This window comes from Zeugodacus cucurbitae, chromosome 4 (assembly GCF_028554725.1).
Source record: "Zeugodacus cucurbitae isolate PBARC_wt_2022May chromosome 4, idZeuCucr1.2, whole genome shotgun sequence".
NCBI classification, from domain to species: Eukaryota; Metazoa; Arthropoda; class Insecta; order Diptera; family Tephritidae; genus Zeugodacus; species Zeugodacus cucurbitae.
In genome coordinates this window covers 38544099-38562386 of record NC_071669.1, presented here as the reverse complement: position 1 = coordinate 38562386, position 18288 = coordinate 38544099, and the positions used below count along the sequence as shown (strand labels likewise).

The 18288-nt window shown below is 34.4% G+C and overlaps 2 protein-coding genes and 1 long non-coding RNA gene across 4 annotated transcripts in view; 1 reads left to right on the top strand and 2 right to left on the bottom strand.

Moving 5' to 3' along the window:
• Positions 1-18288, top strand: part of LOC105216283 (GTP-binding protein Rhes) — a 53659-nt gene that overhangs the window by 15248 nt on the left and 20123 nt on the right. The window contains exon 1 of one of the 2 annotated variants that reach the window (XM_054229161.1): positions 16285-16424. The exons of the other annotated variant lie outside the window; for it this stretch is intronic. The gene's annotated coding sequence lies outside the window, so the exon portion shown is untranslated. Of the gene's footprint in view, positions 1-16284; positions 16425-18288 lie in introns of those variants that run through there. 2 annotated transcript variants of the gene reach the window in all.
• LOC128921443 (uncharacterized) lies at positions 6027-7342 on the bottom strand. The gene is made up of 3 exons (XR_008470895.1): positions 6774-7342; positions 6553-6620; positions 6027-6471 (listed from the first exon to the last, which is right to left on the bottom strand). It is a non-coding gene; the product is annotated as an uncharacterized LOC128921443 (long non-coding RNA).
• Positions 11609-16138, bottom strand: LOC105216282 (uncharacterized). Its single transcript, XM_054229162.1, has 4 exons — positions 15997-16138; positions 15474-15930; positions 13324-13650; positions 11609-12156 (listed from the first exon to the last, which is right to left on the bottom strand). Exons 2-4 carry the CDS (start codon positions 15907-15909, stop codon positions 11945-11947), a joined length of 975 nt encoding a protein of 324 aa, XP_054085137.1. The 5' UTR covers positions 15910-15930; positions 15997-16138; the 3' UTR covers positions 11609-11944.

Genomic DNA, 18288 nt, shown 5'->3' with positions numbered 1-18288 from the left:
AAATCCTCACTATTTTTCATGAATGACTTATTCATTATTAGTCTATTAGATTCAAATTGACAAGTATGATAGAGTTAGTGAAATCTCTGGACATGTTACCAATATCTTATATCACTTGAAAGCCCTAAATGGCAAACATCGCTTGTATTTCATTTATGCACAAAAATCCATCCTTCTTATATGCGACACATAAATAAGCACAGAACTCACTTCTTTGCTAACTACTGGCGTGATAACAGTGACAGCAATCATATTTTCATTACTAGTAATAAAATCAAATACGTTTTATAAGCATTCCGTCATAAAACATTCTAATATATAGACATATTTATAGACTGTAAAGCGAGCTAAAGCAAAGAAATATCTCAAGTATTAACAATACTGCCACATGATTCAACTGAGGTTTCTTCTCAAGAAAAGTCATATTATCAATGCACCATCATTGACTCAGTCGAAAGTCAAAAGAATTGCATGACATTTACTTGTGCACACTCACTTTCGTTATTTATTTGTATCATAAGTCAATCAAAGTCAGCACTCACAAAGCACAATTGCTCAATCATTGGCTTGCAAGAAAAGTTAAACAGAGAGTGCATTTGTACTCCACAACTATATAAGTATACATATATGTACAAATATTGGTTTGTGATGTTCAAAAGTATTCGCAGCTCGGACGTGAAAATATGTTTACTTTATTTATTTACACATGCGAACTCCCATGCAGCCATGGAAAGTAAAAGAAATGCATGCAACATGAATTGATTCAATCTGTTGGAGAGGTATTTCAACAACTATCCTGGTGAAGTAGTAGTAGCAACACCGAGTGCAGACATTCCAATGAATTTGGTTTTGAAATGCATTGATATTGTGTAGTTCTTACAATATGTTAATCCATATGTACATATATTCAAAGGTATCCACAATATACATATGTATGTATGTACATACGCATATTTATTTAGATATTGAAACGATTTGGCTTATTAGAGTTGTACATACATTTTATGAAAAGTAAAAGTTAAAGATATTAAATAATTTAATACATAATGTATAACAAAATCATGCAACCAACTGTAGATGTTTAGGCTCCTGAGAACATTGCCGTGCAAAGGCCTAGTGAAATTATACATAGTATACCTGTAGAACGTGTCGGATACAAAAAACGGAAAATAGCAGTGCTTGGTCTATTATTCTAAATATTTCGTACATCCCAAAAAAGTACATGTACAGACACAGTAATTTATCAAACCACTGTCTTTGTCTTACAAAACAAATCGTCAAGCTGAATGCAGTTTAATTCCTTATGTTCGTTCTTAACCCACTAACTTCTAATTGTGTACAACAGACATACATATTTATGTGATATGGTTGCGTCGTAATACCACTGTTACGGAATAACACTACGTTATCGACGAAACGAATTTGTTTTCCAGACTCCTGTCTTGTTCCATATGAGAGGAATCGGATAATATTTAATAAACCCTTTCTGAATAGCAATATTATTCAAGAATATAGTAAGTATATTATTTTCCGCTCTTAATTAAAGCCAAATGTCCAATGTTATTTTCAATATTTTTGTTGAAGAAACTTATTTAGCACACAAAATAAATCACAATAAATATTACCTTATTTATAACCAAACACTTTTCACGGACTATTGTTAGCTTCTATTGTTATCGATGGACATTTTATGTCACAAAGGGAATAGCAGAACTCTCGTATATTTCCATATTTGCCTAACTTACCCAGTTGGTAGAACACAAAAGACAGAAATAACAGAATAGTTTGCATATAAAAAGGTTTTTATCCTCACAAAGCTTTCCACGACTAGCCAGTTGTTAAATGCGCAGCTGTCGAACAAATATCTGATTGGTGTGTGTACCTTTGTGGTTATTTCATGTTAGTTTTTGACCTATTTAACTCATGGTTTGTTTTCTATGCATCTTTTGTTTTTATTATTATTCACTGTGTAGTTCCAATTTAGGTTAAGTATTAATTGTGAACCTATTAAAGACTTCGTCATTTATGCTTTGAGAATTGCTTTAAATGGAAGGAACAAAAAGTGGTCAAGTATTCATGACTATATCCAGTTATTATTTTTTTTTAGTATTTTAAAGTCTCTAACTGTATGATGAATCTAGTTTTTATGGCATGTATACATTTAATTATCTATTATAATAACAAATGATTTTTGTATGTGTTGTTCTAATAAGAACCATTTGGATATTACCGTGGTACTGCTCACCTGAATATTTATTTCTTCAAAGAGCATTTGTTGTTTAAGTGCCAGAATTCAATTAGATTTTAAAGTAGATATTTCGGATATTCAGAGAGATGTCCTAAATAAATATGCCATAAATGGTCTGAAACGGTTCACAAATTTTATCTAATAACGAACATGGATTTTATATACCACACATTTTGTTGTGAACTTTTGGTAATTTGAGGAAACTTTCAAATCATTTTAATATATCGAGATCAAAGTTACGTTAATAATCGTAAATATGAAAAAGAGGCTATTACTCCATTATACCACAGTTGTTGAATTCTTCATATTCAATAAATATTAGCAGGTAGAACATATGTACAAAACCAAAACATTACTGCCCTATAAAATAATAAATTTTAGACTCTTTCAGTAATCCACGTACATGAGAATGTGCCTCTATAAAGAAATACGCTGTTCTAGTAATAAACTTGAAACCCACATATTTGAATTGCCTTTTTGTACGACTGCCGGGCTATTCTCAGTGGCTACTCATTCCTTATTCTTTCACGCTATTATACCCTTCTACTCTAGTAATAGCAGCAGTTTTTTACATTACAAAAAATTCATAAAGCAATCCTTTACGAGCATTTTTACTTTTACTGAACCAACTGCAAAAACAACAACTGACCAGGAGCGACGTAAATAAAATTTACTTTATGAAAACGTGACGGCATGCAAGCTATGCGGAAAAAGTGCAAATTGGGAGCACATGTTCAGTGAATACATGCAAAAAATATTAAAACAAGAAAAATATATGACAGGGACAGTATGTTCTAAGTCATAAATTAGCAAGTAAATGGAATGCGCTCCCCGACATTGTAAGAATTTTATTTTATGAAATTTTAAGTTAAATAATTCCTTATTGATCCTTTGACTTTTTTCATTTTTTGAGTATTCTTACTACAAAGCAACACTATTCTCGATGAAGCGTCTAATAAGGTAAAACAAAAATAAAACTAAAGGAGTTTTTAATGAGTTGTATCTAAAATCAGTTTACATATTTGAAAATGTTCAATTACTTCGTATATCAACTCAAGGTAGTGAAACCAAATTTTCGGTTGATCTTTCAGAAATTTCTTTTACTCAAATTCGAATTTGATGAGTCAATAAATTTTATTTAGTTTTAATTTAGGAATCCAACGACCTATGTCGCTAATGCCTATAACGTGTTGTTTATTTAATTATTTTAGAATTTTCTATTGTCAGAATTTCTATATTTAGTTTTTCATTTGGCCTTTCATAAGTTCTTGTAACATTACTCCATGTACTATGTGCTATATGTATATGTTTTAAATCATTTCCATTACCCTGTGGCTCTGGTTAGTCTTTTATTTGGAGCAGCTTCACTAACTATTTTTCACGAATATTGTTTTCCGCTTTTCTTTATACGGCTTGCATGCGAATTGTTATTCATAAGTATTTTATATGTCATGAGTGTATTCTTAATTTACAGAAGGGAATACTACATAAGAATTGCAAAAGCTCTTACAAATGCGAGCGCATGACCTAGGTCACTGTACATATCGAGAAAAAACATTTCCCATATGTATTTATACATATTTGCATGTACTTCATACTAAACCATATACAAGTAATATAGTGCCTAGTAATGATATATATACCTATATATGCAAAAATGTATCTGGAAAGCTTCGCCAATGTTGTATTATAATTTTCTAATTGCATTACAACAAGGCAATACAAACCACCTGTTTACGGTCGCGTGTGGCGCCATGGTATTTATAATTGTTAGAAAATTGTATTTTTGATATACAGAAGTACTTATTTACAACTAAATAAATATGCAGTAAGCACGAGAGCTATTAACAGTAGCGGTTGATATTACCGTAGGGTATTGCGCTAATGTGGCCTAATTCATCGCAGTTTGCCATGAGTGCGTACAACTGTTACTCATAATAATATAACAGCAATAGTGCTAATATCGAAAGTGGGTATTATTAAACTCTTAGTTCACCTCAGCCCAGTAAAATAGTCTCCTATTCAATTAATATTTACTGCCCTTGGGTTGTTGGACTTGCTTATCTAGCTAAGCTGAGCAAATTAAATTTGTCTACATAGTTGAACAATATGAAATTGTTTGCAAAAAACTTAGTGAACATTTCAGCTTGTATGTGATTTAGGTAAACTCTCGCCGCCCGCTGGGCATTTAACAGGAAACTGTTACGGATATAACTAAAAAAGGAATCAAACATGTGAAAAAGGAAACGTGACTATAGTGGTTTTATTTTTAGATCACCAATGACACCTTCTATAAGTGCACATATTAAAGCAGCGGTCACTAGGGATGTTCCAAAATGCAATTCGTTATGAAATAGCCACAATGTTAATATGAGACTTTTCATATGAAACGCATATATCAGATCACGCAAAATTTGGAAATGTTCAACATATTAACGCTGAAGGACCACATCAACTGGTAATAATCCCACACTTGCACTTTTACACTTTACAGGCATTACTACCATAAAAGCATGGTAAGAATGTAAGAAAATTAATAATAATATTTTTTATGTCGGTGGAAACATTTGGAAAGGAGGATGTTGAGAGGTTATACAAAATTTATCTTGACGAAAACATAAAATAATTGCTTAACTTTCATGTTTTTGAATAAAATATTTATTCATTTGTTTACATTCATGTCATCCGTTATTTTTTGAACGCACCACATATATCTAACATAATTTATTTTTTAAATTCATCATTTCTATGACTTTAAGTATCAGTAAAATATTTCATAATGCGGTAAAAAGAACCCTATTTTTTCGGTTTAAGCCTGTGTACGTTTAGGTTACGGATTCTATTTTGTTAGTCATATTTCCTTGACTCATTTCTCTTCTTATTGCTTGTGTGTGATGAGGGTCGTCGCATGCAGGCCGCATGTCACATTGCTGCTCAAATGATCTGGTGCAAATAAAATTAATAAAAATAATAATTTTTAAAATTTGGCTGGGTCGGCAAAAAATCATCATAATCACTATTAGGAAGACCTTCATAGTTTGCATAAATTTCCTATTTTGTACATGCACATTATATTTGTTTTTCAACTTTGGCAAACGTGTTCCGAGATAAATGCTTGACTTTACATCGTCAGGCTAAGAAATCACTTAACGTCACACATATGCCTTTCACTTCCAAATTAAATGATTTTTCCATTTGACATGGGCTGTTAGTTGTCACTTGAATGCTGTCTTTTGGCAAACTAATAATTTATTATACTTTTGACTTTTTGTTTTTTTCGTTGGTTTTGGGGGTTTATTTTGGTTTTCAAATTATTCAGATATCGAAATTTTATACTCCGTTCCTTGCCATACTTACCGTTGTCTTATATAATAAAAGTAGTATGTATGCATGTAATATTCAACAAATCATTTTGAATTTATCCATGCATAAAATAAAATTGAAGAAAACGCCAACAACGATTCCAGACTGCGGCGTTAATTCGGATTAACTGCTAACTCCGATCTTAATCCTCAAAACTTTAGAGAGTTACTGGGAGTGAGCTGCATTTTCGTTGGCAACATTGTTAAAAAATGCCGATTTTAATCTACTGTGAATGAATTTTTCAATTAAATGTCAACAAAAACATACGAATGCAATGGTTAAATTTTTTTGCAGTGTTAATTCTAATAATAATGTATTTCTCTATATATATTTTGTTTTAATTTGTGATTTTGTACTAATTGTGCGGCTAACAACCGCAGTGTTTGCCTTCTAACCAATTTTATTCTACCCCTTCAGTTCGGCTCATTAGTGAAACACTAGTGAGTTCACTACTTACTGGTAACCACCACTGGTTACCCACCATAATACCGGCAATGCAATTCACTCATGAATTTAACACGGCGATGTCATTGGCGGTAACCGATTAACACTATTCACGAGTGATTTCACCGCCTATATTTCACTAGCTACTTCACCACATATCACTGACTATATATCATTAGTTACTTCACAACTTACCGACTATTAAATTTCACTACTTTCTTCACTACCTCTCAACCTAGCTAGTTTATTCCAAACATAATTAAACACAAATTCTATTTAAATTTTATATAATTAACAATATTATTTTTTATTTAAAATTTCTTTGTTTACAATTATATTTACCATCTGAACAACAGGGTCGGTTAATATCAGTCAAGTCAGAAGTTTTTGTGCACTTCGGCTGGATTCAAAAGCGACTTCGTTGAACATGTGATAAAGAAAGAAATTAATTAAAAAGAAATGTAGTTGATATTAAATTTGTATTACAAATTACATACCATATATATCACTGCACTTATATCCCCAAGTCACATTTCTAAGAGTTCCATTAAAATTTGGTGTTGATCTTAAATGAGTAAAATAATTCGAAACAAGTATACATATAAGTAAGTAAGGTGTTAATAATTTAAATAAATGTACATACAAGGATATTTATGCGTTCATAAATATGTGCAAACACTTTCGAACAAACCATATACAGCAATGTTGGAATTCTTACCTCTTTTCATTGTGCAGGGCAATCCATTTTTTTGCATAAAATATTTATGTTTTCTTTGTTTTTATTCACTATTATTTCATTTAATTATTCACCTTTTAATAACACTTTTAATAAACAATAAACGTATTAGAACCCGCGACGCGAGATCAATTGTACAATCAGAGAACAACTATTATGCGAAAAATGAAATATCAGAATTACAAAGAAAACGCTGATGCCTTTCTTTCTACTACAGTAAATCATGCTTTCAATGACCAACTTGTACGTAAATACTATAATGATCCAATAATTATTTACAACTTGTACTTACTGTACGAGATGCTCTGCCGTTATTATTCTGCGTTATTTTTGCTTCGATCTCTCAAAATTGCATTCCCACCCTTATTTGTCGGTAATATTCTACTGAGAGTACAAATTAAGCACAACGTTCTCTAGATCATGCTCTCTTCTCTCTCAATCTCTCTCATGTACTATTGCTTCTCTGCATTACCTCGTTGTCGTGAATTCTCTAGTTACTTGTAACACAAGAATTCACTAGTGCAATTCACCAATTCATACCAGCCGTACTGCAGGGACTAAACTGAAAATATTATTGCCAATCAGCTGTTTAAGAGAGTTTCTAACTCTTTTGCTGCCATCTGTCACCTACAAATTTGGATGTGATTAAGTGCGCAGTTAATCGGGATTAACGCTGACTCACAATAATATTACCACAGAGCGTTCATTTAACTCATACTGCCATATTGCCACTTTGCCATTTTTATACAAATACCGCATTAAATGAGTACCCTTAATAATATTAATTTAATTTCACAAGCAAATTTTTGTGTATTTTATTTCCACAACTATGTTCAGTGCGAGTCTTTATACTGTTAATGATAATAAATTGTATGCATTTATTCATATACGATAAATAAAGGAAAAGGAAGTGCTAAAATAGAACCCAGACGAATGATGCACAAGTGGCTTTTTGGAATGGAAATATATTTAGGAGTTTGCAACACCTCACCATATAAACTCTTCTACTCAGTTACAATAAGATATTGTAATATCTGTTAAAAGGAGGGATAGGATTGATATCATTTTAAACAAAGCATTCAGACTTGAATGTGAGGAATGTGTGCACCGACAGAAAACTATTATACTCGGTACAATATGTTGCGATAGTATAGATAATATAATAATAGTCGATGTGGTATAATATATAAATGGATAAGCTGTCAATCGGTTTCAACAATTGTTGGCAGCTGTTGGCATTTCCTGGCTTTTGCGCTTAATTTTAGTAAATCTACAAACAGATAGACGAACTTATTGTCGTTTAAGTAACATCGTATTCTGAAACTGAAGAGAAGGAATGCTTCATTTTGAAAACGCACACATATATACTATCTTACATACTTGTACGTTGCGTATTTACGTTTCCAAATACATATGTATGTTAGAGATTTCTTCTCTTGATGGCAATTTGTGGATATCAACGACAATTGACCGAAATTCAAATACACCGTTTTGAGTAGAAGTACGGAGCATATTGAATATAGTACTAAGTTACCAATTGAATTAAGATTTACACGGAAGTATAATATTAAAAATACAAGAATAATTTGAGGTACTATTTTTTTACTGTGGCCAGGTTATCTCTAGTGTGGTCAACATAAATAAAGATAAACGTTAATAACAATAATAAATAAAATATCCCAAAAGTGTTGGTGTGCAAAATGTTCCCGGTTATTCACTATACATTATACCAAGCTAAAATACAAATGTATTTGTTTCGTTCTCTTTTGCTTAATATATATTTACATATGTATGTATGTATATAAATATATTCTACTCATATGATGATACCTGCTGGTGCTGGTAACATTTGTTTAGGATACTTTCGACACTTTACACGCTTGTTAAACTCAAAAAGTAGACAACTAACTATTCACACTTGCAAGCACACATACCAATTACTTTTCGTTTTGTTGTGGTTTGGACATTCCAGCTACAGCTTAGGCGAAACCATTAAATGTTAATGCCACGAAAGGTAGAAAATTACCACGACGATTCCTTGTTTTTACATTTGGACTCGAAACTTTTACTTTTCGACCGTTCCTGAAGCAATATAGTGTAAAATGTTTCAGGTGCCTTCATATTTGTACCTATATGCATATGTATGTACATATATTTCAGAGAGACATTTTAATACATTCCTAACATGTTGTACAAAAAAAAAATTGTTATTTATACCACACGGTGTACTAACGCCTAAAACTAATCGAGATAGATACAGAGTTTTTTATATCAAAATGACCAGTATGACAACACCAAGAAATCCTCGAACGTTTTTCATCCTTTGACATACTTATCAACATAATTTAAAACCAGGAGATGTCAAATTACATCTCAACTATTTCCCAACTATATTCCCTGACGATTGGAATCTCAGTGTGCTCTGCCCAATCCATAAAAAGGGAGATCCACAATCTGCGCCAATTACAGTGGGATAAGCCTCCTAAATATCGCCTATAAGGTTCTATCGAGCGTACTGTGTGAAAGACGTAAGCCCACCGTCAACAAACTGATTGACCTTATCAGTGTGGCTTTAGACCTGGAAAGTCCACCATGGATCAGATATTCACCATGCGCCAAATCTTGGAGAAGACCCGTGAAAAGATGATCGACACACACCACCTTTTTGTAAAAGCTGTTTTCGACAGCACGAAAAGGAGGTGCCTTTACGCCGCGATATCTGAATTTGGTATCCCCGCAAAACTAATACGGCTGTGTAAGTTGACGTTGAGCAACACCAAAAGCTCCGTCATGATTGGGAAGCACCTCTCCGAGCCGTTCGATACCAAACGAGGTTTCAGACAATGTGACTCACTAAAGTACGACTTCTTTAACTTGATGCTGGAAAAAATTGTAAGAGCTGCAGAGCTAAATAGAGAAGGTACAATCTTCTACAAGAGTGTACAGCTCCTGGCGTACGCCGATGATATTGATATCATCGGAAGCAACAACCGCGCCGTTAGTTCTGCTTTTTCCCGCCTGGATAAGGAAGCGAAGCGAATGGGTCTGGAGGTGAATGAGGACAAGACAAAATATCTCCTGTCATCAAACAAACAGTCAGCGCACTAGCGTCTTTGCTCCCACGTCACTGTTGACAGTCATAACCTTGAAGTAGTAGATAGTTTCGTATATCTGGGAACCAGCATCAACAACACGAACAATGTCAGCCTCGAAATCCAGCGCAGAATCACTCTTGCCAACAGGTGCTACTTTGGACTGAGTAGGCAATTGAACAGTAAAGTCCTTTCTCGACGAACCAAAATCAAACTCTACAAGTCGCTTATCATTCCCGTCTTGCTTTATGGTGCAGAAGCTTGGACGATGTCAACATCAGATGAGACGACACTAGGAGTTTTCGAAAAGGAAAATTTTGCGCAAGATTTATGGTCCTCAGAATATTGGCAACGGCGAATACCGCAGACGATGGAACGATGAGCTGTTCGAGTTATACGACGACATTGACATAGTTCAGCGAATAAAAAGTCAGCGGCTATGCTGGCTAGGTCATGTTGTCCGAATGGACGAAAACACTCCAGCCCTGAAAGTGTTCGATGCTGTACCCGCCGGAGGAATCCGAGGAAGGGGAAGGCCTCCACTCCATTGGAGTGACCAGGTGGAGAGCGACCTGCTTACACTTGGGATCTCCAACTGGCGCCGAACTGCGAAGGAAATAGAGTAGTGGCGCGCTAATCGTCGATTCGGCTATAACCGGCTAAACGGTTGCAACGCCAATCACACACATTTCCCTTATGACAACACTTTACCGGATTATGTGTCTCTAAAATATGGTCAAAACGGAATTTTAGCGCCGTAATTAATGAAACAAATATATCTTACAAATTAATAGCCTTTTCGCACAGCCAAATTAATTGAACAATTCAAATTTTGATTAAGAGACCAATTTCTGACTTTCACACTGCCGGCTATTCGATAACCGATTGTTTTTGATTTTCCTAAAGCGCCAAATACACGACACGAACATTTCCGCGAACATTCCCGTTATGTCATGTTTCTGCGAACTTTTCTGTCGTGTATGGTGGTGTTTGCCAAATATTTTAATTTTTGGCGAACATGGCACGAACTGTTCGTGCGTGTATGGCGAAATAGCTCATAATCGTAGTAATTTCTGAACGGAACAGACGTGCTCGGAAAAGTAAAATGGACAATAAAAAATTTCTGAGTGAATTTATTGAAATGTTCAAATCTTTGCCATCATTGTGGCAAGTAAAAAGCAAAGATTCTCTCTTTTTTCTACGCTTAATTGCCACAGCGAGCAATATTGCTGCAGCACAATTGTTGTCTGTATTCATCGCTGTATGAAAGAGAACTAATGTTCGGCCAAAAGTTCGTATGGTGTATGGCCAAAGCTGCGAACAAGATTGCGGAATGTTCGCGGAAATGTTCGTGTCGTGAATTTGGCGCTTAAGATTGTACAATTAGCTCCTGTGTGAAAATGCGATAACCGATAACTCAGGTAGTATTTGGGCAACTCTTCCTGATAAAAATGATGATTGATTTATATATGTCAGATAACGTATCAAAATTCAGTTAACCCATTTAAAATAAATTAATTTTCGTTATTATAACGGACCATATGCGAATATATCGGCCTATTACAAATTTCTTAATAAGGTTGCGTTGAAATATGTTCTCATGCGTTCTTTGGTTTAATGCGAAAGGTAAATGCAGTCCAGAGCTCTCACAATATAGTTTTCAGAATATCCCCAACATATACCAATATTTCCAGTTGGCTATATACATCGTGAATACATACGAAATTTTAAATAAATTAAGTAAAAATCGTTTCTCGTTTTAATTTCAACTTAAATATTTACTATATAATTGACATTCGATGCGCATGTACACAGACATATTAACTATTAATTCGAGAACAATTAGTCTTATAAAATCAACACAATATACATTTCTACAATTATCGCCTAAGTAAACATATATATGTATATTTCTATCATAATATATGTATCGTACATAAGTATGTATGAAATCTATCATTTTTACATATATTTTATAACTCTTATTGATTATATTTAATAAAATCCGAAGTATTGCCATTGTTCAAAGGCTAAACCGAAAACTTCAGTCATCCATTCACCTTAATCCGCCAAACAGTCATCCATGCGTTGCTCAAAGGTGGGTGCTAACACACCCTCGGATTGCACACACCCCGTGGGTCCAAGCAAGTGCAGTGCAATATGATCACGACAGTCAATTGCTCCATTGCCATCGCAATCGCGGGCATATTTTTTCATGTAAGCCGTAACAGCACGGGTCGCACAATCCATGTTGTTGACACAGTCGGTGTACACTGAAAGCAGAGTTGAAAAAGTTATAAGCTTTAGATGGATACACATATATTGTTAAGTGATGTGTAAAAAAAAATAAAAGGTAAATGTATGTATAGAGCATATGCAGCTCACTGAGGACTCGATAGTTAATAGCGGATGTGGATGCCTTCACTCTACACTGACCTTATCAACGCTTTGTTGCTGTTTTCAGTGAACTTTGTAACGCCATTCTTTGGTTCCGACCGTGCTGCGAAGCCGCACATACAATCATGAAAAAGTTTTTATGACAGGGATATGCATTTGTTTAATACTTTGGACTAAAAGAAAAACGGACGAAACTGAGTTAGCTTGTCGAGATAGTCCTACCCTCTTACCCTGCTGACTTTTACCAAAACCGTTCAATATTGAATCTTATTGGACATATGTTGCTTGAGAGTTAAGACGGTTTCGTCTTCTTTGTTAGATATTCAGTTTATGTTTCTTCAGCAAGCTATTTAAGTGTTCCTAATACAAATTTGGTACACCTAAAATTTAACTTCCATTCTTATGTTATATATATGCTATTTGCATAGTTAGTTTTCAGTTTTCCTTTTCTTTGAAATTACGTTTTCACATAAAACCAATATTGAACCACAAAATAATCTAGAATTTATAGAAGCAATTTCAACCACATTCTACAGGTGTTGAAGAGCTTGTTCTCGCCGTTAAGTGACTTTATGTGCACTGACTGGACCTAGATATTGGAATGACAATAGACACACACTTGTCCACTTATACCACATATGACACTTATATAGCTCGGAAAGCAGGGTGTTCCAATTAGTGAGCAATAATTAAAAAAATGTCTTAAAAAATGCACTTACATTACTATACTTTTCCACTACCTATAACCTCAAATCTGCCATATACAGTAGAGCTGTAGAGCTTTGTATTATAAAATAAAGGTTGCATCAAAGAATAAAGTATATAACGTATCTGCATTTCTATCAAAATTTTTTCAGTACAAATTTCCACGGGTTTCATTTCTCTTCATCCCTTTGTATATTTTCCATCTAACAGGTCATATTACGGCAGAAGAAGACAATTCAAAGCATGCATCAGTTCATGTTCATTTCTACATAATTGGACTACCCTATACTCTACTTCTGAACATATTTCTATGACAATGTTATTTGAAATTTACTTACTTGTGTCAGCATCGCTGGTGCTGCTGCTTTTGTCGTCATCAAGTGTTGGCTTGCCGGCATCCAACCAGTAAAAGCGTGATATACGAAACACGCCACATTCCTCATCATCACGACATTTGGCTGGGCGACACAAGTTCACCGTCTCACAAAGGCATTGTATACAAACGGCGGTAATATTCCCTGTAGCTGCTGCTTTGCTCCAGGATGTCGTTGATGTAGCTGCGGAAGTCTTAGTAGAGATAACCGCTGTTGGTTCAGGCACAAACAGTCTATAAGCTGCCGGTGTAGGTCGGGCGATAGAGGAGTTATATTCTCCCAGAGTTGATGCTGTGGATGATATAGAATTTGTCTCTTATTAATGTTTTAGTGATGAAAATCATTGTATGTGCTTGTGATAGTCTTGTTAACCACCGTGAAAGTTGCCACAACATGGTCATTATTAGCCCTATTGATATCAAGGGGCAATACAGTTATTGGCTGGCAACATTGTCACTGCTTGCTTGGGTGGAATGTTATCAACTAACGGTAATGTCGCTACTGAGCATTACTTAGAGTGGGGACATTTATCCAACGATATTTTGTTGATATTCACTTAACATTAAACATGATGACAATATTAAATGATGATGAAAGCTTTCTATTCAGCCACCCTTTAAATGACTGAAGGTACAAATGCATACAAAGGCATACCCTCAAGATTTTACTTCCGAATATTTTCATAATTTTAACGAAAGTAATAAATAGGCCCTTTTCAAACGAATAACTTTTAATAAAAAAGAAGTAAGGAAAGGTTAAGTTCGAGAGCAAACGAACATTTTATACTCTCGCAATTTATTGCTATATTTTAATTAATATAACACACAATTTTATCAATATATTCGGCATAAAGTCCACAAGAATAACGAAAATCATCATATATAGTATATGAGAGCTGAGGTAATTCCTGAACCGATTTCACTCATTTTCACCACCATCGTAAAATATATCCAAGACTATAAGTTCATTTAATTTGGCTAAGATATTTCACATATTAACCAATTTATTTTCGTATTTTGAAAAACCTATAATGAGGTATATGGGAGCTAAAAAAATCTTTCTGAATTAAATAAAAATATCTGAAAGATTCGATATTTTCAGTGAAAATTACCCTTAGGCACTGAGTTCATCATGTTCGATATCCGGGGCCTTGAAAAGTTATAATCCGATTTCGACAAATTTTTCAGAAGTGATGCCACATATGAAATACAGTATAAAGTTTTATCACGCTATCTGCATTGGTTCCCACGTATATAATATAAAGTGAACGAATCGGATGAAATTCAAAATTGAATTATATGGGAAGTAGGCGTGGTTGTGAACCGATTTCGCCCATTCCAGAGATATGGGTTTTCCCCTAAAGAGGGCAACGCCACGCCCATTTTCCATTTTTTTCAATAGTCTAAGTGCAGCTTCCTTATGCCATTTCTTTTGTAAAATTTAGTATTTCTGACGTTTTTCATTGGTGAGTTAACGCCCTTTGTATGGGAGGTAGGCATGGTTATTATCCGATTTCACTATTTTCATGGTGAGTGATGGGGTACTGAAAAGAAATGTGGCTAGTAAGTTTGGTTTATATATGTAGCTTTATTGGTTTGCGCGATATATACAAAAAACCTTTAAGGGGCGGGGTCATGTCGTCATTTGCCCTTCCCTAGCTAGATCTTCTGTACCAGATTTTAGTTTAATAAGTTTTTATTAAGTGTATAGGTCTTAATCAAAATATATCATATTTAAAATAAAGCGTGATTTAATAAAATTAATCCCCATGAAGCTCAGTAAACAGTTAATAATCTTATTGAGTTCAAAATTCCTATGGACTCATTTAAATTTTTTAAATTCTCTGTTCTAGCAATCAAATAAACAACCGACCGGCAGCAAAGATGTGATACAAATATATATGTATAGTTCAATAACAACCAACAATAAATATCAATCTCATAAAATGCTTCGTAAACAGAACTATATTCTCTCCTACAGTCGCAAAAACAGAAACAATCTGGAAGTCTGTTAGTTTCTATTGTCAATTGCCACCTTTGTATGCAAATTAATAATAGCAAAATCGAATTTGTGCGTCGATTACTTGTACAGTTATAGGGGGGCTTTAAACTTACCTACGCCTTGCACTGCATGAGTTTTCGATTCATGATGCAGTCGACCAAGATGCGGCTTCTGCCGTAAATGCAAATAAATAGAACCGCTAATCAACAAGACCGCCACAATCAACGCTGAAGCGCTGCAAATGCGAGGCCACTTCATTTCCGCAATGCCAATTTGTTGATCTTTAGAGTTATTTTGTCTGGCTGCTCCATTGCCAACTGTATTAGGAATACCAGCTCCCACAGCTGACCCTGTTTCCAGTCGAATGACATCGGCATTTGTTCTATTTGCCGCCAGTGGGCCGCAGGTGGCGTTGTTTTTATTTTTGATGGCGGCTGCGTTGGTACTGGAGAGTGCAGCTCCATTCTGGTTTTTCGGTCGGATATTCACTACAAATTTAGTTTCTCCTGTTAGTTTCGGCTTGTAGGCGCTTTCGTGTACGGTTCGCATGGGGACGAGAGAGTATTAGTGCTTTGCAATAACAAATAAATATTTAAATTTCACTTTTAAGTTGAAAATATTTGCGCATAAACTAACTTAATGTCTTTCCGATCAGTCTCAAAACGCCACTGGCAAGCCACTATAATAGCTATTCCATACGATCGCAAAGCGAATTGATATTGTCGATGTTGTTATTGTATTTGTTTTTTTGTTACTTTTTTATGTTTTTATTTTTTGCTTTTGCTGCTGATAACATACTGTGTGTTTGTAAACATGTGCGCATGTGGTGGTAATTGAGATGATAGAAATAATGAAATAATGCTGATTTCAACAGCAGAGCTATTGATGCTAATGATCGCACGCTTGACAAGCTCAGCTTTGGAGCACATAGGTATGTTTACATATGTACATATACTTATGAGTACATAGCAGCACTGCATACGCTTTCATGAGATAATTTAATTATAAACAACGAAGAAATGATAAGATGGAAAAGTTTTAGAGCAAGCTTCTTTCAATTTCATGTGAGTTTTTATTTACATGTTTTTATATAAACAATATTATTTTAAGAGAAGATCACTTATTCTCGTTAAATATTTTTTATTTGACTAATTAATCAATTACTCGTTCATTTTCACTTCACATCTCACTTTTATTTCATACTATTTTTGTTCATTTAATAACTGTATTTACACATATGTCATTTACATATACATACAAATATTACATACCAGGTTAACGAAACAACATGTAGATACAGCTATTGTCAGCTAATTAGCAACAACACTTATTATAAAATATATTAGATTTTTCACTAAAAACTGTATTATCATTTTTTCGGTCATTTTATTTAAATACACGGACATTTTAATAACAAAATGATATATTTATAAACGACAATGGTGAATAAGAGCGGCCATTTCACACTCGTCCCATTCGGCGACTTAGGTAACCACTAGTTCATTATTACTAACGAAATTATACAACCAGTAGGTGTCATGCCTGCACTCCAGATTCAACCAAATGCTATTTTTGATTGCTCTTTCGAACGTGCAATCGATAACTTGATTATAAAAACAAGTAAGGAAGGGCTAAGTTCGGGTGTAACCGAACATTTTATACTCTCGCAATTTATTTATTTAACTTTATTTATATTATATAATACACAATTTGACCCACATATTCGTCATATATATTGTATAAAGTCCATTGAAAGTTGGAAACCATAATATTAGGTTAGAAGCACCGAGGTCCTCGTGTTCGATATATGGGGCCTTAAAAACCTATGGTCCGATTTCGGCGATTTTTAGAATGGGGCTGCCACACTATTAACATAGTATTTGTGCAAAGTTCTGCACCGATATCTTCACTAGTACTTACTTTATATATTGTAACGTAAACGATTCAGATTGTCTTCAAAGTTCTGGTATAAAGGAAGTAGGCGTGGTTGTGAAGCGATTTGGCCTATTTTCACAACATATCATGGGGATGTAAGGAAACTATTACAAACCAAGTTTTATTGAAATCGGTCGAGTAGTTCCTGAGATATGGTTTTTGACCCATAAGTGGGCGACGCCACGCCCATTTTCCATTTTGTAAAAAAATCTGAGTGTAGCTTCTATCTGCCATCTTCTATGTGAAATTTAGTGTTTCTGACGTTTTTGGTTAGTGAGCTAACCCACTTTTAGTAATTTTCAACCTAACCTTTGTATGGGAGGGGGGCGTGGTTATTATCCGATTTCTGTAATTTTTGGACTGTATAAGGAAGTGGCCACTTGAAAAGTTATAATCTGAATTCGGCGATTTCTATACGGGCACACTAGAAATACAGTATATGATATATCCGATATATTCATTGGAGCTTAACTTATATATTGTAAAGTGAACGCGTGGTAGTTAACCGATTTTGCCCATTTTCAAACTATAGCACTGGGATGCCGAAGACATGTTACGAACAGAGATTTGTTGAAATTGGTCAAGTAGTTTTTGAGATATGGTTTTTGACCCAAAAGTGGGGTTCCCCAAGCCCCTTTAAAATTTTCTGAAATGTTTCTATCAAAACAACAACTCATAGTAGAGACAAAATCTTTAATATTGATATTCTCTCCAAGTGAGATTCGATCCGTCTGGGTACATATAATCGATTTTAAAGGACATTTAGTCATAATGAATACAAGGTATCTTCAATTACCCCTTAAACACTTTTGAGTTATGAGCACATTACTTTACTTTAAACAGCTTAATACTAATAAATTTTATATATAGCTAGCATGTAGTCCAAGTAGTCACACAACAAGTGTAGCAACAGTTGGCCAAGCGAACGTACTGGTCGACCAAAGCATATGTGTACGGTATTGTTATGCGCATTTATTTTAAAGTTCCCAGTTC